At 40.5% G+C, this 23,796-nt stretch overlaps 2 protein-coding genes across 3 annotated transcripts in view; both read right to left on the reverse strand.

Moving 5' to 3' along the window:
• Window positions 1-13,279, reverse strand: part of ece2a (endothelin converting enzyme 2a) — an 83,839-nt gene extending 70,560 nt beyond the window's left edge. For both annotated transcript variants that reach the window (XR_004101854.2, XM_031281246.2), the window contains exons 1-2: window positions 13,017-13,279; window positions 11,948-12,112 (exon numbers count right to left, since the gene is read on the reverse strand). Coding sequence is in view for 1 of the 2 variants with exons in the window: in XM_031281246.2 (XP_031137106.1) it covers window positions 11,948-12,107 (160 nt within the window). In the remaining variant the exon portion in view is untranslated. The remainder of the gene's footprint in view (window positions 1-11,947; window positions 12,113-13,016) is intronic.
• Window positions 13,280-14,667: 1,388 nt separating this feature from the next.
• LOC116037452 (multidrug and toxin extrusion protein 1-like) lies at window positions 14,668-15,477 on the reverse strand. The gene is made up of 2 exons (XM_031281362.1): window positions 15,304-15,477; window positions 14,668-15,190 (listed from the first exon to the last, which is right to left on the reverse strand). Exons 1-2 carry the CDS (start codon window positions 15,362-15,364, stop codon window positions 14,985-14,987), a joined length of 267 nt encoding a protein of 88 aa, XP_031137222.1. The 5' UTR covers window positions 15,365-15,477; the 3' UTR covers window positions 14,668-14,984.
• Between the last annotated feature and the right edge of the window lie 8,319 nt (window positions 15,478-23,796).

Below are 23,796 nucleotides of genomic sequence, written 5' to 3' on the forward strand. Positions count from 1 at the left end.
ATGCAGCCTTGTGTGGTTGCTATAGAAACTAATTAACGTGAGCTACAGTTGAGCTAACGTTATTCGCCGTAGTTCTAAACATTACAGTGTTTTAAAAATGGACAAATTTATTGTCAATTTTAATATATTTGGAGGAGGGAAGACATTTGAGGACTGGTTAAAGAGCGACGAGGACAACGGAATGACAACAGAAAAAGACAAGGCCCAGGGTACCTGTTTCCGAGATCTGACAGATGAGGAGCTGCGTACACTTGAAGACGGGGCCCTTGAATCAAACACGAAAAAGGCAACTGCCTTTGCTATCAAGGTTTTCACCGAGTGGAAGAGCCACCAGAAGGATAGACTGACAATGACAACTGACCCAGACTGTGGTTGCTATAGAAACTATTTAGCTACAGCTGAGCTAACGTTATTCACCGTAGTTCTAAAGTGGACTACTTTTTGAGGGAGATGAACTCAGAGTATACATTTAATAAGCATACAATACAAATAAGAAAAAGCATATATATGTGTGTGTGTATATATATATATATATATATATATATATATAGCTGCAACTAACGATTATTTTCATAGTCGATTAATCTGTTGATTATTTTCTCAATGAGAAAAGATTAGTCAGAAAATGGTGAATAATGTGGATCAGTGTTTCCCAAAAGCCCAAGACAACGTCCTCAAATTTCTTGTTCTGTCCACAACTCAAAGATATTCAGTTTACTGTCACAGAGGAGAGAAGAAACAAGAAAATATTCACATTTAACAAGCTGGAATCAAAGAATTTTACTTTTGTCTTAAAAAATTACTAAAACAGACTAATCGATTATCAAAATAGTTGGCGATTCATTTAAAAGTTGACAACTAATCGATTAATCTTTGCAGCTTTACTGTAGATATACAGATGTGCTAACAAACGGATATTACTAAAAAACTGCTCAGATTCATAATGAGTTTCACTGCACTTTCTGAAGCGTAATTCTCTAAAAGATTCTTGCTTCATCACTTGCACTATCCTTACATCTTTTACAGCTCTGTTCTTCCTCACCCAACCCATTTTATGTTTTCCAACATGCTAGCTTAGCAGACAAAAAACATAACTGTATTCAGCACGTATTTAATCAAATCAAGTAGCAAGTGTGACTCAGTGGCTGGCTATATAATTTGCACTCTGTGTGGGGTTGAGTAACAGTCCCTCACCTTCCAATGGTCATATTATTATCATAAGTGAATAAGTCAGGAGAGTGTGTGTAGTGTGCGTGGTCATCCACACAGTCCGCCTGCACAAGCCCTCTCACCAAGGACGTTCAGTGTCACTGAGAACGGAGTCACTCTCCACACACAAACAAATACATACGCATGCAACCTGTGAGCCTGTGTCTCTGTGTAGTCTACATACACCCCCCACCCCTTACACACACACACACACACACAGATACTGTATAATCTCAGGTTGGAAGAGATTTGATAATAAGATAGCTTCTAATTGTCCCAGAACAAAGAAACTCCCATTGCGACATCAGAAACCCTGTGACACACAGACACACACACAGGCGCACTCCCTCTGTGCTCCGTTTATCAGGGCCAGGCCCATCGATCATCCTAGCCTGGTTGCCCCGGTAACCCTGTTATTATTCAAAGCACGGAGGACCAGCTTTCAGAGAAAGCTGTGCATGTGGGTTAGTTAGGTAGTGGAGGTTCCTTTGGCTCATAGGAAAAAAAGCCATCGGTCTAGGCATCCTCCCTGATCTGCATACCTGTGAGGGGGGGGCATTGACACACATACAACAGCTCTAAAGGGACACAGCAATTGAAGCGTGGCTATCGCTTCAATAAAATTTTACATTCTCCTCATTTCTATTGACAGCCACCACACCCTCTCCCCTGCTCCCCTCCTCTGCTCCCTCCAACCCTTGTGATTTTCATTCAGCATCCTTCCTCCATTTTTCTTCCCCGATTTGCTGCATTTCATTCAGCCTGCACCCCTATCTGCTCGCTCCCTCTCTTATTTTTCATTCACATTCTGCGGCTCTGAGGCTCATTCATAAACATCACCACTCCTTACAGCGGCAAAAAGTCGAGGAGAGGGGGTTGCCTTTCCTGTACTGACTGCTGCATGGCGAGGGCCAATCCAGATGCTTAGAAAAGGGGAAGGTAGAGAGGAGAGAGAGACAGAGAGAGGAGGGCAGAGAATTGGGAGTAATAAACCATACGCTTCAAAATACATTCTCCTCCTCCGTTCCTCTTTCTGTCATTCATTCATTCATTCAACCCACCCTCCATTTACACAACACCTCATCTACTGCAGTTTTGTATCAGCTGCAGATGTTTCAGCACATCTAGCTAAAGACAGACAGTGCAGTGATGTACAGAATTTTGTTTGCATCGACTGTGTGTGTGTGTGTGTGTGTGTGTGAGAGAGAGACTAATTTCCCTCTGGTTGAGGCCAGAGGACACTGCAGACTAAACAACCTCTACTGCCTTTGTTAGTCAAGCAGCTCCATTCATCTCCGCACTACCTTGTTCCTGACAAACTGTTAAATCCAAAACCAATGCAACACAATATCACTACCTCATTGCTGTTCATCATTACCCAACAAGACATGCAAATCCTTTTGTACCATCAATGCAAGACACATACATATAAACTTATCAGACACTGTCAGAGCCTCTGGGAACATGCAATCACATCAAAATTAGGCCACTGTTAAATACATACAACACATATATTCCTTGAACGCCACTGTGGATAAGCTGTTTGGCAACTGCCAGCACAAACTGGGGCAGTGACAGGAGAGGACAGAGCTGATACAAGCCTATCTGATCAGACGTGCTCCACCTCCATACGCCACAGGAAGGATGGGCTGCAATCAATAAAAGGAAGGGCAAGCGTTAAAATGGCCAAGGCTTGTCCCTCAGTTGTATTATTCCTCTGAAAGCTGCCTGTTCCTCACAACCTCTTTAGCGTTGTTTTTCCAAGTGTGAGGAGGAGGTGTGTGCATGCATGTGCTTTGGTTTCTGTAGCAAAGAATACAATAACAATAGTGTGAATGCTGACTAGAAAATGCATTTCCTGCAGTGTGAATGCTGACGAGCTTGCCTGTGCAGAGAGTGAGCGATACGATAGGAGGAAGAGCTGGAAGGAGAAAATAGAGGGGATGATAAGTGAAAAAATGAGGGGATGAGGGAAGAGAGGGAAAAATGAGGGATGAACTTCCCATTAGCAACAGCATATCTGATATCAGCTTGGTCTTCTGACAGCTGCTAAGACATAACTCCTGACTTCAAATATCTCCCGCTCTCCCCCCATGTTTTCTGTGTTGCCAGTGACTTTCCATCCCATCAGCATTTCGGGTCAGAGTGTGTGTGTGTGTGTGTGTGTGTGTGTGTGTGTGTGTGTGTGTGTGTGTGTGTGTGTGTGTGTGTGTGTGTGTGTGTGTGTGTGTGTGTGTGTGTGTGTATACACGCATGTGTGTGCATGTCTATCAGTGCAGGAAAAAAAAAGGGAAGTGAGAGGACTGTCACCCCATCTCCCCGTTAACACGGAAAAAAACAAAATCCTCCTGCTCAGCCTATATGTTCCTCCAGTTCGACATGTACTGCATAGGTTTACAAACTAACAGTACACTCTTGTACTGTACTTAAAACTGCATGTCTGACCTGCAGAATCTTCCAGCATGAGGTGGGAGGATTTTACTCAGCAGCACAGCTTTCTCAAGCTACGATAATATTACACTACATTACAATTATGTCTATTACACATATCAACACATTTAATATTGCAATATAATACTCAAGAATATAACAAAGATCAAACAGTAGTAGTGGCTGATAGATACTCGCGAAATGTGCAAGTCTTTACTGGGATGCCAATTTCTGAATGAGCCGTAGCTCAACAAAATAGCCCACCAACAGTTGGACTGTCCTGTGAAAAGTGCAGCTCCGACAGATCTCAATAGCTCCGGCTATATATAGCCGGACGGGCTCCAGGCACACAGGTGGACGTCTATGATACCAAATACTGACAAGTAGGCAAAGGGGAGGACAGGGAAGGCATAAGTGAGGCAATGGTCGACAAGGAAAAGGGGTAGGGGGGGAGAGAAGGGGATGGGTCTGAGGAATGAATGAATGAGCAAGATGGGGCATGGGAGAGTCAGAGAGGGTGACAGAGGGAAGACTTTACATGGTTGCTAGCATGTGGTAATGTTCTTTATTAAAGGCATAATGTTATTAATGTCAATAAAAAAAATGCTCCAAATGTTTTATACTGCTTTTATTGAAAGTATTTTAACTTGCTGTATTATCTGCTGGTTCGGAAATGCCACTGAGTCACAGAAGTCACACAAGTTACTTGGGATAACACTACCGAGCATTGAACACATTTACAAAGACAGACTGGTGAGAAAGGCCAATAACATTGTATATGACTACACACACCCCTGGCATCTCATTTTAAACTACTGCCATCTAGGCGTCGTTTCTGTCCTGCCTTTGTATCATATGTCTGATGTCCTGTCATGAAGTGCCTTGCGACTGTGCCGCAAACCCAACAGCCCCACGGGGACAATAATGTTATCTACTACTACTACTTGTTGTCAGAGCACTGGGCCATACATATTCACACAACAGCTGACTAAACAGTCACACTCATGGTATTTCTGGATTCCGTTGCCAATGAACACCGCTTATGTCACCCTCAGGAGCTGAAGGAACCCAGAAAGTGGCAGGACAATGATGTCAGTGGGTGAGCTAAATAGAGGCAGCAATGCAGGACATTTAGGGAAGGTAAAACATACTCTTTCAGTAGATTACATGTGCAATGGGGCTGCAGCAAAAGGGATTTCCATTATCAATTAATCTTGCTGATTATACTCCTGATTAATCAGTTGTATTAAATGTTAGAAAATAGCGGACTATGCCTATTAAAGATGCCCAAAATGGCACCCTCAAATTGCTTGTTATCCCAAAAAAAAATATCAGGGAGTGATGCAGAAGTTTGCTAATATGTCATCAATACCCTGAGATCCAACTGAAAGCTCCGGAAAAAGATCGCCAGAGGGCATTGTGCAACCAAGATGTTTGTGTTAACTACTATTTTCAAGGTCAAGAATGAGCTTTTGCACTCAAAAGATTTTCAGCTTCCTTTCGTAAAGGACAAGAAGTGGCAGCATCTTCACATTTGAGAGGCTGCTACCAGCAAATGTTGACATTTCTGCTCAGAAATTACTTAAATGATAATCAATTTCAAAATGTTTGCACGTTAATATTCTGTGAATTGACTAATCGATTAATCAGCTAATTGTTTCAGCTTCAATGTGGAGCATAAAATATAAATACATACTTGCACACACATCCATAAAAAGCCTACCAGTTAAAACAACAAAACAAAGCCAGCGGGCAGCATTTAAACAACCATCAATAGACATGCAGCAAACCCATAACTTCAAACTTTAACAACAACTGTAAAGTGTGTGTGTGTGTGTGTGTGTGTGTGTGTGTGTGTGTGTGTGTGTGTGTGTGTGTGTGTGTGTGTGTGTGTTCTTGTTTAACTATATTCATGGGGTCCAAAACCCGGGAATAAAGTATACTTGTGGGGTCCGGACAGCTTTGTGGGGCCAAAATGCTGGACCCCACAACTTTAAAGGGCTGTTTGAGGGTTAAGACTTGGTTTTAGGATTAGGGTTAGAATTAGGTTATGGTTAGAGTGAGGGTAAGGGTTAAGGTTAGGCATTTAGTTGTGATGGTTAAGGTTAGGGAATGCATTATGTCAATGATGGGTCCCCACAAAGATCGTGAAACGCAGTGTGTGTGTGTGTGTGTGTGTGTGTGTGTGTGTGTGTGTGTGTGTGTGTGTGTGTGTGTGTGTGGATGTCTAGTTCTGAAAAAGTTTCAGTAATGAGTTTTATCCTTAATAACTTTTTGCACATAAAAAAAATATTCCTGAAATGTTTTGATGCCAAAACACACCTACACACACACACACACACACGTGTTAGCAGCCCTGTGGTCCATGAAAGGTAGGTGTTCCTGGTCTGACTGTGGCGATGTGTGCGTCATGCCCTCTTTACCACTCTATTTACATGTAGACAACATGGTAGGCAGATGGAAACTCCCAGGACACCACCTCACACACATCTCAGCCCCACTCACTGCTATAGAACAGAGTCATTACATCATCACCCCTCGCCTTGGGGACCGAGGCATGACCTCTGATCACTTGGAGACGTGGGATCATTACATCACTGACAGCAGCCCGGAGCAAGCCATAAAAGAAGGAGCCGTGGCTATGTGCGGCAGGCAGGAACTGGACCGTGTGAGCTGATCATCGCTAATGCTCGGTAATGTTGCTAACAGACATAGAGGTCAGGTGGAGGGTCAGGGACTGCTTGACGCAATGCTGTGACACACACCACCCCAGGCCTTCAGCCGGCCCAGCCAGAAATCAGCATGGTTATGTCACATTATGGTGAGCCACACACAGTACTTTAAAAATAATATTAGGGCTACAACTAACCATTATTTTCACTGTTGATTAATCTGTCGATTATTTTTTCGATTAGTCGATTAGTTGTTTGGTCTATATAATGTCAGAATATGGGAAAAAAATGTTGATTAGTGCTTTCCCAAAGCCCAAGAAGACGTCCTCAAATGTCTGGTTTTGTCCCCAACTCACCAAGATATTCAGTTGACTGTCATAGAGGAGTGAATAAACTAGAACATATTCAGATTTAAGAAAGGGGGATCAGAGAATCTTTATAAAGAATGACTGAAACAATTAATCGATTATCAAAATAGTTGGTGATTAATTTCATAGTTGACAACTAATCGATTAATCTTTGCAGCTCTGAATAATATTCCACTATTATCAATGCTGGAGTTTACTTTCCATTCAAAAACCTGAATCTGCCAGTGGCATATTTGTTTCACTACGTCCTGTTCCATAACCGTAGGCCTATTGGTACGCCTAAGCCATCACACTTCCAATATACTGTATATGTACATTGCCAATACAAGTGCATTTTTATTTATTTTATTTTACCTGAGAGGAAGCCTCTCTTTTGCAGGAACACCCTGATCACATTCACACAGTTCCTCATTCATACCTGGAAGCTGCCCAATACAACCACAGTCTGATCTGCTGGCCACTGAGCAGCTCCAGTGGAGCGGTTAGGGTTAGGGGCCTTGCTCAAGGGCAAGTGCTGCTCTTTCACTTTCCCCACCCAGATTGTATCCTGTCAGTCTGGGGATTAAACCGACAACCTCCCGGGCATAAGCTCGCTTCTCTAACCTTTAGGCCATCACTGGTTGTCCATATTATTATTATTCCAAGAAATGTTACTGTACTCTAAATAAGCAAGTTTCTGCATCATTTTAACAGAAACAATACTGACCTATTGTCATTGTGGTGAACGTAGGTGTCTGAGTGGGCAGTGCAGCTTCTAAACAGGATATGCTATTATGAATGATTTTACCACCTTGGTTATCATGAGGGACTAGAGGATCAATACTGTATCTACTAATAAAAAACACAGTTACCAAGTGATTTAGTACCAGTTAGCAGGAAGTAGACAAGATAGAGTGAACATGGCTACAGTGCTGTAGAAGAGACATTTATGTCTTCAGACAAACTGAAGACATAAATCTTTCATTTTCATTTTAAAAAAGTATCAATCGTAATTTCAACAGCAGTAAATTATATGTATATTTTTGGAAACTAGACTAGAACTAGTGAGAAGGGCTGGGTGATATGGCCAAAATCTTCTATCCTGATATAGGTTATTTCATATCTCGATGACGATATGTATGACGATATAGCATGTTTTCTGGTAATTCAATAAATGAAATAACCACATGGTGAAGCCTATTTTTGTGTACTCGTGTGAAAGAAATACTTGACAAATGAAAAATAATGAGTACTTTCTCATTTTATAACAATCTTTAGTGCAAAATGAACATAACGTGCGAGGATCAGAACGTCCAAGCATCGTCCAAATGACGTTAATATTGCCGTAAAGAAGTTTGGCCGCTGTTTTTTGACACTGCGAGAAAAACAATATATATATATATATATATATATATATATATATATATATATATATATATATATATACCATAGACATTTTTTTTATAGTTTTGATATTTTAAATATCTTCATATCTCTACTAGTGAGTATTTAGCAGCAGTATGATGTGTGTGGGACTGGCTCAAAATAAACTAAAATGCCTGAGTTTATTATAATGAAGAAACATGTTATCACGTGCAACTGTGTGCCCAATTATGTGTTATGTGTTTCAAGGATGGCGTTCTATCAGGCTTTGGATACTCAACACTCCTTGTTAGTCATAACAATTTATTGTTGGTTTTGGTCTTTTCATGAGATTTGTTGACAATACGAAAAACATAGAATGTCACAAAGAATAAATAAGGCAATTTCCTGGATATAGAATATTACCAGACTTATCCTTTTTAAGAACTATTATTATTCTAATGCTGCCATAAAGTTGGTAATTGATTAAATAAATTCAGTAGCACCACTCATTTCTCTTTTGAATAAAACATAAAATAGAGTGATTACACTGTGTGATCATGCTTGCTTACAATATTTAGTCTCTAGTCTTCCCATCTAGACTATAACCACATACAATCCTGAGTAGGAGTTCATGACAAAGAAAGAATAATACTGAAAGGCAGAAGTGGGTTAGCAAGAACAGTGTGATGGTGAAGCCAGTCTCTCCAGATTTCAAAAAAGCAGGCTGAAAGAAGTGCGGTGGGGAGAAAACAGGTAAATGAAGGCTGAGGATGTCTGCAAAATACATGTATGAAACTGTACAGATAAACGAAGGAAGAAGAAAGACATCATCATCAGCGTGCAGCAAATCACTCCAGCTCGGCCCATCTATGCATACCTCCCTCCCTTGTATCGTTCTCTCTGTGCTGTGTCTTAATGGAAATGACCTCCATCTGAGACAGTTAAGTGGCCCAAACCTGATTAGTTATTTACCTCCCTTCCATCTCTCTTTCCTCTATCCACTCATCACACACATACAAACAGCGTGGTGGCGCCTCAAGTCTTCCTTTACATCTTCCCTCCTCTCTGCCAAATTATGCCCCGCTCCCCCTATAAGGATGGTAATTAATTGTGTCATTTTTATACGAGAGACAATAGTCCCTTTGGATTTACAGAGCAGGCGTTTGTCCAAGCGTGGAGATATCTAAGTGCTTTTCAGAGCTATTCATATCTATACAACAACTAAGGGGTTCACACATCTCAGGCTTCCCTACATAGCTGCTTCTCTGTGCATATGAACGACAACACGTGCTGATTCAATGATCTGGCGAGAGGAGAGAGATAGAGAGATAGAGAGATAGATAGATAGATAGATAGATATAGAGAGAGAGAGAGAGAGAGAGAGAGAAAGACATAGACAGACAGACAGAGAGAGATGCCCTCCAAGATGAGAGCTCTCAAGCGATGGCTCTCCTTTGGGTTTAAATCAGCGTGCAGAAAGTGCTCTTCCCTGGTGTTGCCTGCTGCAGTGTAACACAGGAGAGAAGCAAGAGAAAATATTTTATATATCAGACTCCAGAGCCCTCATTGCTGTAGGTGTGCCTAAAGGTGCTTACACACCAACCAGACGGCTGACCGTCAGCAGAAAAGCCAGTCGGACTGATCAGTCGGGTCCCCGAGGTCCAAAAAAATGCCTCAAAACACACTGAGGCGACGCCGACTTGAGCGTACGCTCTGAGCGTAATACGTCTCCATAGCAGCAGGCGGCGCTTCTCTGTATTGTTTCCCAGAAAATGAAAACCGGCAGCTGATAGGACGAACGCGTCACGTGGGTCTTTTTTCTCCGGAAATTCACAGCCAGACTGTCATGGCGGCTTGTTCAGAATACAATCTCATATTGTACTAAAATAGTTCACCGAAACGTGTTTCTGAAAACATTTTAAGCGAGAAATAGGCCATGCAGTTGCTAAATCTGTCTTCATTTCAGATCGACAAGATTTTCGTCAGATTTTGAGAGGCTCATCCGCTCGCCATTTCCGGGTGAGTCCCGACTGCCCTGTCTCCGACTGAGCATGTCAATATAAAGGCCGACAGCTCCTCCGACGGACGACGGCACGCAACACACCGAACACACTCGAGTCACCGACCTCGCCAGACTGTCCAACGGCCGATAATCGGCTCTGTGTGTCAGCACCTTAAGACACACATTGAAAAAGTGAGGCTGTATACTATCTGTGTCCATCTGTCTGTCAATGTTCTCACCTAGAAATATTTTAAACAGACCATTACATCCACATAAAAAAACCTCTAAGTATCATAAACCTGTCTGTATACGGGCACTGTAGTCTTGCAGGAATTAGACAAAAGCAAAACAGGGAGTATTTTGTCGAGTGAAAAGCCCAACCTGTCACTCCCTGACACAACTTTAACAAACCTCCCCTAACAAAGCACACACACACACACACACACACACACACACACACACACACACACACACACACACACACACACACACACACCACTGAGTATGCATAAACAAGGCTCGCATCAGAAAGAAACAGACCACCACAGCCATCTATGCTTCTGTGGAGGTATAACTGTTCCAACAAACCTTTGAAGCTGGTATGTCAGCCTACATACATCTGCATTTAACTCATCCTGATGATAAACACCAAAAAGCATGACTAAAACTTCTTCTTTAAAAAAAACTTTTAACCATCGAATATTGGCCTTTTGCAAAGATGCAACTTACTGCATGCTATCAGAAGTGACTACATCAACCTCGGGGAACAAACTGCTTGTTTTTGTTCTCAAATTAAGAACCACTGTAATACACAGGTCCATAGCTGTGCACTCTTTATCAACAATAGTAGGCAAATAACAAATGAATACACAAATGATGAACAGATACATTCTTACTCTGGCTTAAAATAAATATCAAACCAAGAGGAAAACACTGAAGAATTTGTGTTTATAGTGACAATGCCTCCACCAGCTTTTTGCTTGGCTTATTTTGAGCAGCTCCAATTCACATACAGGTCTGCTTTATGTCCGGGGGCCACAACACCATGTTCATGCTCTAACTGTTTACGCTCTAACTGTTTACGTGTTTAGGGAGCAGGAGGGCCATTTCAAATTAAAAAACAGTTTTGCAGGTAGTGAGTGCAAGAGAACTGGGTTTATTTTTAAGGGAATAGTGACATCTTGTGGACACATTTCAAAATTCCCCTCCAAAGCCCAGGGGATTCCAGTTTCTTGAGCAATAAAGTGTGGCTTCTGGGACGCCTAGGTAGCTCACCTGGTTGAGCGTGCATCCTATGTACCGAGGCTCAGTCTTTGCCGCAGTGGCCGCGTGTGCGATTCCAACCTACGGCACTTTGCTGCATGTCATTCCCTGTCTCTCTCTCCCTCCCCCTTTCCTATCTACAGCTCTCCTGTCTAATCAATGCCAAAACAAATCTTTAATAAAAGTGTGGCTTCTCATTTAAAAATTATGACAAACTCAACTTCAATGTCCTTAACAGAGAGAATACACTGAAAAGTGTCCATAGTACAGACTACCGAAAATTGTACCGAAAAGTACCGAAAGTTGTTCTTTTTTACAGATAGTTCCTAATTTGTATCATAGTTCTGCCAATTGTAGACTGTACTTTAAGCACCTGGCTTCTCTTGTACGGAAATGTTTTTTGTACAAAATCATGTTTTCATGTCACAGGCATGGTATCCATTAAAGGATTGTTTTGATAAAGTTACCAAAACTCAGGTATCATACTGAACATCTTCCCACTTCTACTTAAGAGTGACTTGCAACAAGAGTCCCCTGCTTGACTCGAACTAGGGGACCCCTAATTTACCAGAAAGCCCCCAAATGTTGGCAATATGTTCTGACCGAGTGATGCGTAATCTTTGTGTGTTGTGCAATCAGAACAACATGAGACTACTAACCAAGTATCAGAATAGAGTCTTCTTTCTGGACGTGCTTTTCCAGAAGGTGCTGGAATTTGGAGAATCTGCCCAACCAATCATAACTCTGCTCTGTCTTGTATCTTTCATCCCAGTAGTCAACGTCTTTGTACCTGGAGTTGTCATCGGGTAGGTACTCCATGCTCTCTGTGACATGTAAATGTGAGAAGAAAAATCAAAATAGTTTCCATTTCAGAAAAGAACAGTTTTAACTGCTTTCATTTAGGGCGAAATCACGTTTTAATAAGAATGCAATTAGCTAATCGTGAAGACCGCGATTAATCGAATGTGAAATATGTATGTGAATGTTTGGTGTGACATTTGGTCGAACATTTTTGATTCCTCTTTTCATTATTATATTTACTGTTTTCATAACTCTGGAATGTTACATAACACACACTGTTTACAGAAATGTCCTATTTTCAGTGGAGCTTTCATTTATTTTGTATTAGTTTATTTAACATGATCGTAGAAGTTGCAATATGTAGCTAAAAAAATATGTAGCTAAATCGCAATATCTGGTAAGAAAATTAGGCAATTAGATATTTTTCCCCAAATCGTTCAGCCCTACTTTCACTGTGGCTAGTACGTTTACTAGCTTTGAACCATCATGTACTCATATGCTCCATTAGTCTCGACTTGTTTCCCCTCCCCGTTTACCTCCTGCTGTTTAAAGCTTGAAGTGACTGAGGGTCACTTGTTAGGCGCTGCCAGAAATTGAGAGTTCATTTATCAGGGCAGTTTAGTGTCCCAAATTATTTTTTTTCCAAAAACTGAGTGTCCCAAAGCTACTATAAAGCTACCATCTGCGGAATTATGACTGAACGCCTCTAAATTAGAATCCCTCCCAGACGTCCCTAACCCAAAATTACTTAATGACTTTTTGAGCGGCAAATTTGGGTATATTCGGCAAATTATATCTACACGTATACCAAAATGGTGTATAACTTGGAGCAGCTACACTTTACTTTTTTGTTACAGTTCCATTAATTTCAGACTGTGACACACACACACACACACACACACACACACACGGGCTTTGGCTACTTACGAATTCCTCGTTAAAGCCAATGGCTGTGTAATAAGTAAACACGCACTGAATCCACGTGTTGTAGTTTTTACAGCATGAAAGCTAAAGTGCCTCAGACCGTGTGGGTACACTTACTGCAAACGCATCTACATCTACCACACAATAAATATTAATGAGAAGTCGAAGTGAGTCTAAAAGCTGCAGAGTCCTTTAATAAATTATCAGTTCTGATAAGACACCGGTATTTCCTTGTTGATGTGTTTTTCGTCTTCTTCCCTGTGTTTTTTTTTCCATACCGCCACCTACCGTACCGGAGTATGTAGAACAGGCTCGACTTTACATTATTTAGTCTGTGATAATAAAATACAATAAATAAATAAAAGTAAATACCTATATTATATTATATTTAACAATCCGTTTCTTATTAAAATATATATTACACCTCTAGTTGTTCCTCATACCCCTTCCAATTCCCATCCTCCCTTTATAGCGATATAGAATTGCTGTAAAATCACTTTCTCATGGCTTTTCTTCTTCTTAAAACAAGTCAATACATTTCAAATAATAAGATGGTGTACCACATTTTGAACTTCTAGGCCTATTACTACTTTTTATAGAGCACAACATATGCCGCTAGATAGAAAATGCATTAGGCATGATAATTTAGTGCTGAGCGTTCAGAGAAATTTCAATTCAATCCACTGAACTTTATATATCCATTAGGGACTTTATTTGTGCAGAATACCAGTGCATGTATAAGTTATATACCTAACAACACAACACAGTTCACATTCCACACAGTCTCACAGTTTGCATGTACAGTTCACATACTCAGCAATACAACACAACACACCACACACATCACATACCAGCAGTCCAACAGTCAGAAGGTTAAAACAATACAGCAGCTGCCCAACAGCTGTGATTTAAAGGTCCTATGACATGCTGCTTTTTGGATGCTTTTATATAGGCCTCAGTGGTCCCTTAATAATGTATCTGGGTCTGGAATTTCAGAACAGCTGTAGTTTTTTGTTTGTTTGTGGTCTTGTGTGTCTTTTTTTTAGTTTTATACATTTGAGTGCTTTTTTTATATGTGTGTGACATGTAAGTTATGGTTCTAATAGTTGTAATAGTTGTAATAATGTTTACTTTATTATAATAAAGACAGCTTTTTGTTAACAAAGAAAGTGTTTCTGAACATCAATGACATTCAAAACAGTGATTACTGAAACAGATATACAACACACCATGCAGTGTGTATACAAATATTTATTGCAAACAGACCTAAGTATGTATGATGATGTAACCAAGTGGCGTCTCATTTCATAGGGGTATTTTTTCACCCCTACCCCTTACCACTCGTTTTCGAGGGCCAAGGGCTAGGGGTAAACTAAGGGGTAGGGGTAAGACAGAGAAATGGGATTCAGCCTAAATCTACAGGAGTAAAATGAGCTGCATAATGAAATGTGGAGATTATATAGCACAAACAAATGACACATTACTTTGTGGAATCTGAAAAAAAAACTAGAATTAGATACAGCCTACTTTTAATTTTAACATATTGCCAGTGGTGGATGAAATACTCAGATGTTAACTTAAGTAAAAGTAGAAATACCTTAGCCTAAAATACTGAATTACAAAAGTCCTAATTTAAAATGTAAGGGATTGTGGATCCAATTTTATATATTCTGTATACTACTGGGTAGATTAGTAGTATAGTAACTACTAACTCTAAGTGTCAAATAAATATAGTAAAGTCAAAGTAAAATATTTGCCTCTCAAATGTATTGGAGTAAGAGCAGAAAGTAGCAGGAAATGAAAAAACTCAAGTGAAATACAAGTAGGCTATGTCAAAATTGTACTAAGTACAGTAGGTTACTTGAGTAAATGTAGGCCTATTTGGTTAAATTCCACCACTGTCTATTACTATGTGATGTAGCACTTAACCCAAACCACACAGTTGTGAGACAGCCAGCAGTATATTGTCGGTCATTTGTGTTTGAGAAGCATTTGGCTGGTGAGTATCCCCGCTGCGAGGATGAGCACCATGAAGAGCACGGTCAGGCCACGACGCACCACCAGCTGCCTGACCGACAGAGGCTGTGGTACCGCAGCGTCGGCCGTCTCCTCACAGCTCAGGAAATCAGATGAAGTGATGTCAATTTGGGACTCTCTCCGAACAATGTGGGCATCTCCTGATCAGAGAGAGCGAGACATGGAGTAATTTGTGTGTACTCTGTACAGTATGCATGTTCCCGGAGGGCGTGCAATGAAAAGGAAAAGTGAAGTGAGCATTTACTGTATTTACCCTCATTTTCCATTGCCAGAACTTCTTTCTTTTCTGTGACCTGGACTCCTGCCCTCACCATTGCCTGCTCATACACAATTAGGACAGCGGTTTAAAGTGCATATTTCAAAATGAAATACATGTTGTTGGTCTACAGGGACATTGACTATTATACTGAATTTACTGCAGTTACTTTTTAAAGGTGCTCTAAGCGATGCGACGTGTTTTTTAAGCTACAACATGTTTTGTCACATACAGCAAAGATCTCCTCACTATCCGCTAGCTGCCTGTCCCCTGAACACACTGTAAAAAAAAAACCGCGGTCTCTGTAGACAGCCCAGGCAACAAAAACAAACTGGCCAACCTGCACCACTAAACATAACAAAGAGTGTTCCAGCTAATAACTGACAAGAAGGATTTGGGGTTGGGGGTTGGAGGGTAAGTGCCATGGATGTATTAGTGCACGGAAGGGAGGGGGAGGGGACGGGATGAGGAGGAGGGAGGGGCGAGCTTGTTTGACAATACTTCAAACGTCAACAAGAAGTAACGTCACCCAACATTGACTGTTTCACATGTAAGGGTTATCATTAAAACATGGTTTATAAAACCTGCCAACAATTGTTAGGCTATTTGAATAGCTTAGTATTCTATGCAAAAAAATATATCTATAAATGCTTTAGGCTGCCGTAAAAGTTATTGTAGGACCAGATTAATATGCAACTTCATTTTATACAATATATGTAGTAGGGGGTCCCTGATCCGTCTCTCTTTCAGTTAAGGGGTCCTTGGCTTAAAAAACGTTGAAGACCGCTGGCTTAGAGCACCTTCAAGTTGCAGTTACAGGAACATTAGTGTAATTTCCTTGTTGTTACTATAGAGGGCAGAAACGACCAGGAAGTGTGTGCATAAGGGTTAGGCTACTGGGAAGGCATGGAAAGTCTTGAGAGTTAAGAAAATGTAGAACTGAACTAACCAGTCAGTTGAACTCCTGAAGTCCAAGTGGACGTTTGTGCCAAATTTGAAGAAAGTCCCCACAGGGGTTCCTAAGGTATTTATGTTCATAAAAATGGGACGGACAGATAAAAAGAGAGAAAACTCACCAGGCCACGTTGCCTTGTGTAACCCCATCCAGAGCATGTAAATGTACAATGTCAGAACCTAAATTATCTGTGAAATAGCATTCGGTACCGCAGATCCCCTGTATTTCAAAAGTTGACAAGTTAAAATGAAACAGGTAAATCACTAACACTCATAATCTGTGAGACAATAAATCAAAGGCTGATACAGATACAATTGAAAATATTTTCGGCACAATAAGTACATACAACACTATCAGAGCTTAAAGGTGACCTTTTATGCTTTTCCGTATTTTCTGTCATATCTATAATGTTATAATGGCAGATTTTCATGCAAATAATGAGGTAAACGTATTTCAGAGAAATCCCTGAGCTAAAATATTAGGGTTAGTTAGATTTCCAACTGTTCTGAACGCTCCGATTTCAAAGTATTTTTTTCTACTTTCGGCTCCGTGTTATGTAACTCCGAGCCGGCCTTCTATGATTGGTCATCTGCTCCAGGCAGGCAGACTGGAGAGTTGGTTTTTTTAAGCTACTGCGGTGTTAACATTGTGCATGTAGCTATATGCTAAAGCAGTGAAAGATGTAATCTTGGATGCCAATGTTGTTAAATTCTCCCCAATTCCGGGTCACATTACTCCTAGTCTCGCATTGCCAGAACTTCCTCCACAGCATCACGGAGGAGGGTCTGGCGAGTCCACACAGCATTCTGGGATGGGAGAAAATCGTGCTCTTGTTTATGGCATGACTTTAACCCAATCACAATCGTCTTTGGTGATGCTAAGCACCGCAGGGAGCCCTGGTGCAGCTGCAAGATAGCCTCGGGAAGGAACTTGTTTTGTTAGAACATGTGTACGTTCAAAAGTTGTTTTAGTCGTGCAACAGAAAACTCAGATTGGACAGATAGTCTAGCTAGATGTCTGGATTTACCCTGCAGAGATCTGAGGAGCAGTTAACCATAGTCCTCATAAATCCACCGGAGTTTAAAATTCCAACACAAAGAAAGCGTAAGGTAACGGACATCCGGCCGAAAAGAAAGACATATGGCAGGCTTTTTCGGGAGGGAGGCTTAAAGCCACAGATGCTCCAACAGAGCGTCTAAAAGACTGAGGGTGAATAATAAATATAACAATTAAGTGTTTTTTGAACATTAAAGCATGTAAACATTTTCTAGTACTAACACAAAATACGAACATGAACATGAACATGAAAATGCCATAGGTCACCTTTAATGACAGTTATTAGTGTCTTATGGTGGTAGGTACACTTACACAACGCCCATGTCCAGCACATAGAGGAGAATGCAGTTGATAATTACATTAACAACATTTGCAATGACTCCAAATATCACCTGAGGCCAGATGATACACTGCCAATCAAAGCACAACATGGGCTCAGTGTTGACCTTAATAACATTCTTTTCTTCTTCTCAATTCTTCAGCTACCAGTGTGTTTCTGTAGATGTGCACTGTACCAGGTTCTGTAGATACCTCTCCAGCAGCTGGTACAAAAAAACTGCCTGCAGACAGGACATTGAATAGGAGTACATACAATTTAAATATACAGACAAACTGGAAGGACAGGGATGTTATGTCTTACTGTAGACTGAACTTACTGGTAGAGCAGGCATGGAGATCTTCACATACAGCTGGGAGAGTCTGAGAGCAAACATACAGAAGTACCTACTGTATTATATGTGAAACTAGATTTTGTATTTGTATGCATCTGTTGCCTCTTGTCTGTTTTTAATGTGTTCTATTTTTAATTGTCCCTTGTCTGTTCTGACATGCTCTATTTTATAATTTTGTAACCTTAGCTGCATCTCATTTTTCAGCTGTATGGGCGGAGTTAGCAACTCCTTCAGCTGCACGGCTTCCGGGAAGGCTGCTCTCGTGTATCCTCGCCTATAGCTCCTCGGTGATCCCTCCTAGATGCTCGCACCTCGGGGCAGAAATAAGAGCTTTGAGACGGCCTTCACAAGGAGGGACAGAACAACTTCGGTTCAGCCAAGGACCGAAGAGTTGAAGAGCTATTAAATAAGGGCCATGAGATGCAGCCCTGGTAATTGTGTGCTATCTTAGCCAGGTCAATCTCAAGGTACGTCCTGGTTAAATAAAGGTTGAATAAAAAAAATTAAACTAAATCAAACGAGAATGAAAACTTGCACATGTAAATGTACCACGTATACACTTTAGGTTACTTTTATTTAAGCAGAAATAATTGTTATTGTTCATCATCATGCAAGGCTGAAAGGCACCAGGTTTACTGTGTGGCAGTGAAATGATAATGGCTGTAAAGCAAGACTATGTAACTTTTAAAAGAATAAATAACACATTTCTGCCGCATTGAAATTAGAAGTTAATCTCATAAGCAATAAAACACACCCTTGATCAATTCAATGCACTCAGAGGTTTACAGTAGTACCTGGTCAGGTATTACCACTATCTTATGGCAGCTAACTTTAGCTAACTCCCAATTGACATTTCTGTGTAACATTCGGTTACAAGGTAACCTTGGTTCTCTGAGTGAAGAGACTATCTCTCCAGGGCAAGGCCGCTTAGTTATTTTAATCAATGTTATTCAGTGAACCTATGCACACCTGGCCCTTTTATGCCGTGGCATGGGCCACGTAGTGGTGTTTCATAAAGTAATATCCACGTCAACTGCATCAGTTGGTCAGTCCCCCGTACATATGGAATATGTAACTGTGTGGTGGTCTCGATACGATAGAGAACTAACAAAGAACTAGTTCTGCATGTTTAATGTGTCTTCTCTTCTGATTAAAATAAAAACTGTTGAAACTATTTGGAAGCCTCCGGAACATACAGGCAGACACTCTGGGCTGCCTTCAGCAGCTAGCTAGCTGGCTTTTCAGACAATGTACTGTTAAAAGTTACTGTGACAACAATGGCTTCAATGTCCTTAGATAACTCCTGTTGTGATTTGACACTGTAAATACAGTATTGCATAAACATTTGTAGCTCTAACAATCCATTTACTGCACTGCGTTGTATGAATGTGGTTATCATGCATGCTTGCATTCATGCATATATATATATATATATATATATATATTTGTTTTTTTTTTTTGTTTTTTTGTTTTTACAGAAACTATACTGCGCGCACACTCACACTGTTTTTGAATTCTCTACAGAGTGGAAAAGCAAAGTTGTTGCAATAGTAATGTTTTGCCAAATAAATATTTTCTGTTTCATCATTGCATTGGTGTTTATAGCGTACTCTTCAACCCCTCTCAGCAGAATACTTTCCCTCTAGAACATTGTATGTTAATAAAGATAGACGCCTATGAAAGGCAAAAGAGCTTTAGATTTAGAACAACAGTGTGCACATGGTATATCCAAAAAAGTGTTTGCCATTTGATGCAAATGTTTAATTTTAGGATGTGTTCATGGCATTTTGAATGCAGTGTACATATATACATATATATATATATATAAACCTGCTAGGTATATGTGCATATTGTGCATTTGGCAAGCGTATTAATACTGACCGTGCAACCTCTGGGCTTTGTTTAACAGCAAGTAGTATGTGCTCCAAGTTGATGAGAATAGCCCAGCAGGGGAAGCAGGTCAGCATTTGAATCAAAACACCTCTTTGGAGAATGACTCCCACATGCTTTAAGTTTCCACTCCCATATGTCTAAAGAAAACAGAAGACAATTCAAGTTTGAGTTTTATTTGTCATATGTATGCTATATATTAACACAGACAATCAATCAGACCTGATCAGATCAGACATGTGCACATTAATCATTTAGCTGACGCTTTTATCCAAGCGGTACATGGAACACATTCCGGACAGCAAGAAGTAAGTGCAAGTACATTAGCTTTAAATAAGCCAAACTACAAAGAGCCATATGAAACTGCAACTGTAATTTTTTTTTGTTGCAAGGATGCAGTCGGAAGAGATGTGTTTTTAGTAGAGCTGTCAAAATAACGCGTTAATTTCGATTAATTAATCTGAGAAAAAGTAATGCAGATTAATCCATTCCATATTGACGTTTGACTCGGCGCCGTTCTAGCCACCATTGGACTGTAAAATGAAGGAGGGAGACGAGAATGTGCTGCCTGGATCATTAATTGGAACATTTACTTGTAAAAATCTTCTTCCTGCCAACCCTGGCTACCGAAATCTGGTGCCACTGATATGTCTGCACTTCTCTCTGGTGCTCTGAAGACGATACAGGCAACACAAACACCGCTGCATGTGACGCTAGTTAACACTATACTCGACAGCAGCTAACGTTAGCCTACCGCTAGCTAGTAGCGGGATTAAACACGGTTAAAATGCTGACAGCTAACGCTAAACAGTGTAAAGTTTGACTGTGTTTTACTGTAGAGGATTCAACACCGGTATGTAACAATCTGCAGTTGCCGTCGGAAAAACAACTAGTGTTGACGAACTGACCGAAGAGCCAGTTAATTAACCCGACTTGTGTCACTGAACCGGGAGACTCGACTGCCATATGTCAATGAACCGACTCACTCCTGTTTTTTTCTTTTACTTCATTCGTGCCGTTGTGTGAAGCTGGTATTCTTCTGCTACTGTGTATGTAGTAATCTAGCTCATTAGCGCCTCCACTGGAGTGGTGGTGGTAGAATCAATCAGGAAATGAGCTACCTAGACCGCGCACCAGGCCACTGAACGAGACCGAATGTAACCGTGCAACCGGCCGGCCCGCTCAAGTCATGTAATCAAGCGGTGTTTGGGTTCTCGGCAAGTTTGAGTTATTAACCAAGCCTTGTTTCTGGTGCATCTTAGATGATTGTGTTCATGGCAAATCACACATTATCGATAGGGAAGTACATCACATACAAATACACGTCATGTTATCTTGGTAGTTATGTTAAGTTAAATGTTAGAGAAGTGAATGTTGCTACATGGTAGGTAGGCTGTCACGAGGAGACCGCGCACCAGGCTACTAAACGAGACCGTAAGGACCGTAACCGAGGGTACTGCATGAGTCTATATTCAAACAGGTGTCTAGGTTCTCGGCAAGTTTAAGTTATCAACCGATAGCAGAAGCCTTGATGTGTCGTGCATTTTAGAATTGTGTTCATGGAAATTCATAGGCTACATTACCATGGGGAAAGTATTACATCACCTACAAATACACGTAATGTTATCTTGGTAGTTCTGTTAAGTTAAATGTTAGAAGTGAATGTTGCTACAAGGTAGTTAGACTGTCACGAGGAGACCGCCCACCAGGCTACCAAATGTAACCGTGGCCAGAGCTTGAGTCTAGTGTCGGTCAGTAGGAGTGTGTAAATAGTATGTCGAGACCGAATGTAACCGCAACCGCTCGAGTCTTCTGAGGTGTCTTGGTTCCTGGCGGGGGAACGCGATCACATATGGCCTTAGTAATAAACAAGCTGTTCTTTAATGTCACCAACTGTTGTTTAGTACCCTTCTTTTTTTTTTTTCTTTTTTTACTTTCTTAAAAAGTATCAGTTCAGGCACCGTTAATTATGTATGCGATTCATTTCAATTAATTAATCACAGAGTATATAATTAATTAGATTAAATGTTTTAATCGATTAACAGCCCTAGTTTTTAGGCTGCGGCAGAAGATGTGTAGGCTTTTGGCCGTCCTGATGTCAATAGGGAGCTCATTCCACCATTTAGGTTTTATTTATTTATACCATTCGGGATTTCCTTGAGTGATCAGTTGTAATTTGCCGTGAGGGGGCAGCAAGCAGGTCGGCTGATGCAGAGCAAAGTGTGGGCGGACGGGGGTGTAGGGTTTGACCATGTCCTGGATGTAAGCTGGGCCTAGTGTCTTGTACTGGATGCGGGCAGCAACTGGTAACCAGTGAAGGGAGCAGAGGAGCGGTGTAGTGTGAGAGAACTTCATTCTCCAAATGAATGCTGTAAGTACTAACCAAAATTGTACCTGAGATATGAGGGTATCAAAGACCGTTGCCAAACCAGTTCCAATTGAAACACCAGTCACATTGATAACCTGTATTCAAAACACACACACACACACACACACACACACACACACACACACACATACCAATGTCACCATTATTCTAAATTAAATTAAATTATTCTAATTAAATTGTTTTTGTTATTGTTTTGATTTGGAAACCAAATTGCATACTGTTCATTTAAGATCTCAGGACTTCTTTCACAACTGTGTTATAACTACGTGAATCACAAAACAGCACAGTGCATGAGGTTTAGATTCAAGTAGAGAGTGACTGGCAAAAGCTGAAAGCAAGCTGTTGCTAAATGTGTATCCTCACCGCTATTGCGTACGCCACAGCTGCAAGTTCAGTTACCCCCAGGTGACCACAAAACACAGCGCTGACAAAGTTGATAAGAAAACCCAACAACTGCGACATGAACTGAAATACAAGAAAAATAAAGGCATTTCCTTAAATCACAGAGAAACACACCAAAATAGTTGTGATTCTAAACGTCATTAGTCATTTGGTAACACAAAATTCAAACATGTCTCCATTTATTGCACATTAAATAGAGATGACAAAAAGCCATTGAAAAAAAAAAAAGAAATCTACAAATGAAACATGCTGCATAGAACTCTGGTAGGAAGTCCATTTAGATCAAGGAAAAAGAGCACATGCATAATACTGACCAAATGTGAAGATAAATGTTCAACAAATTCGCCAGTGTGGATGGTAAACCAAACTGATACAAAAAAGTGGAATAACCTACATTTTTTATTATTTTTCTAGGGCCACAACAAACACAACATAACACAATACAATCCACAAGAAATAAAGCACACATTTTTCCTGTGGTGTGTCCACTCCAGTACTTACCACAGGTCCTGCTAGTTTGACAAGTAGAATTGTTTCTTTTTTGAAGTCCACCAGGAGCCAGTCCTTGATGCATTTCAGACACTTTGTACATAAAGTATCTCTGGGAACAACAGTAGGCACTGCTTCACTCTGACTGTTCATTCTATGACTATTGGCAAATTGTAGTCCTAAATCTTCCATAAATAAGATGAAACACCGGGGAGGAGAAATCTTTTCTGCTACTCAGCTATTGCATACATATGACAAGGCACTGCAGGTGAATAGGATAGGATAAACAAAATAGCTAAAACATATCACCACAGAACTTCCCCAGTTAATGACTTACATGAAGTAAGTAAAGAATCCTTTCCCCTGAAATGTAATTCCATCTAATGAAGATTAACTGGTTTGGTGAATTTAAAAGAAATATACATATGCAAACAGGCGGAGGGTAGTAGGCCTTAAACAAACATCTAAGGTGTATTTTAGACGTTTTCTTTCCATAAGAGTAAAAGAAGACAGCAAAGTAGACCAAAATCTCAAAATTGACAACTACATGAAAAAAGTGTCCTGAAAAATTAAGAAAATAGCAGCAACAGCTTTTTTCCGTGTGAAGATTTTTGTTGATTTGTAAGTGTTATTTGTTA

Source organism: Sander lucioperca, chromosome 9 (genome assembly GCF_008315115.2).
Source record: "Sander lucioperca isolate FBNREF2018 chromosome 9, SLUC_FBN_1.2, whole genome shotgun sequence".
Taxonomy (NCBI): Eukaryota; Metazoa; Chordata; class Actinopteri; order Perciformes; family Percidae; genus Sander; species Sander lucioperca.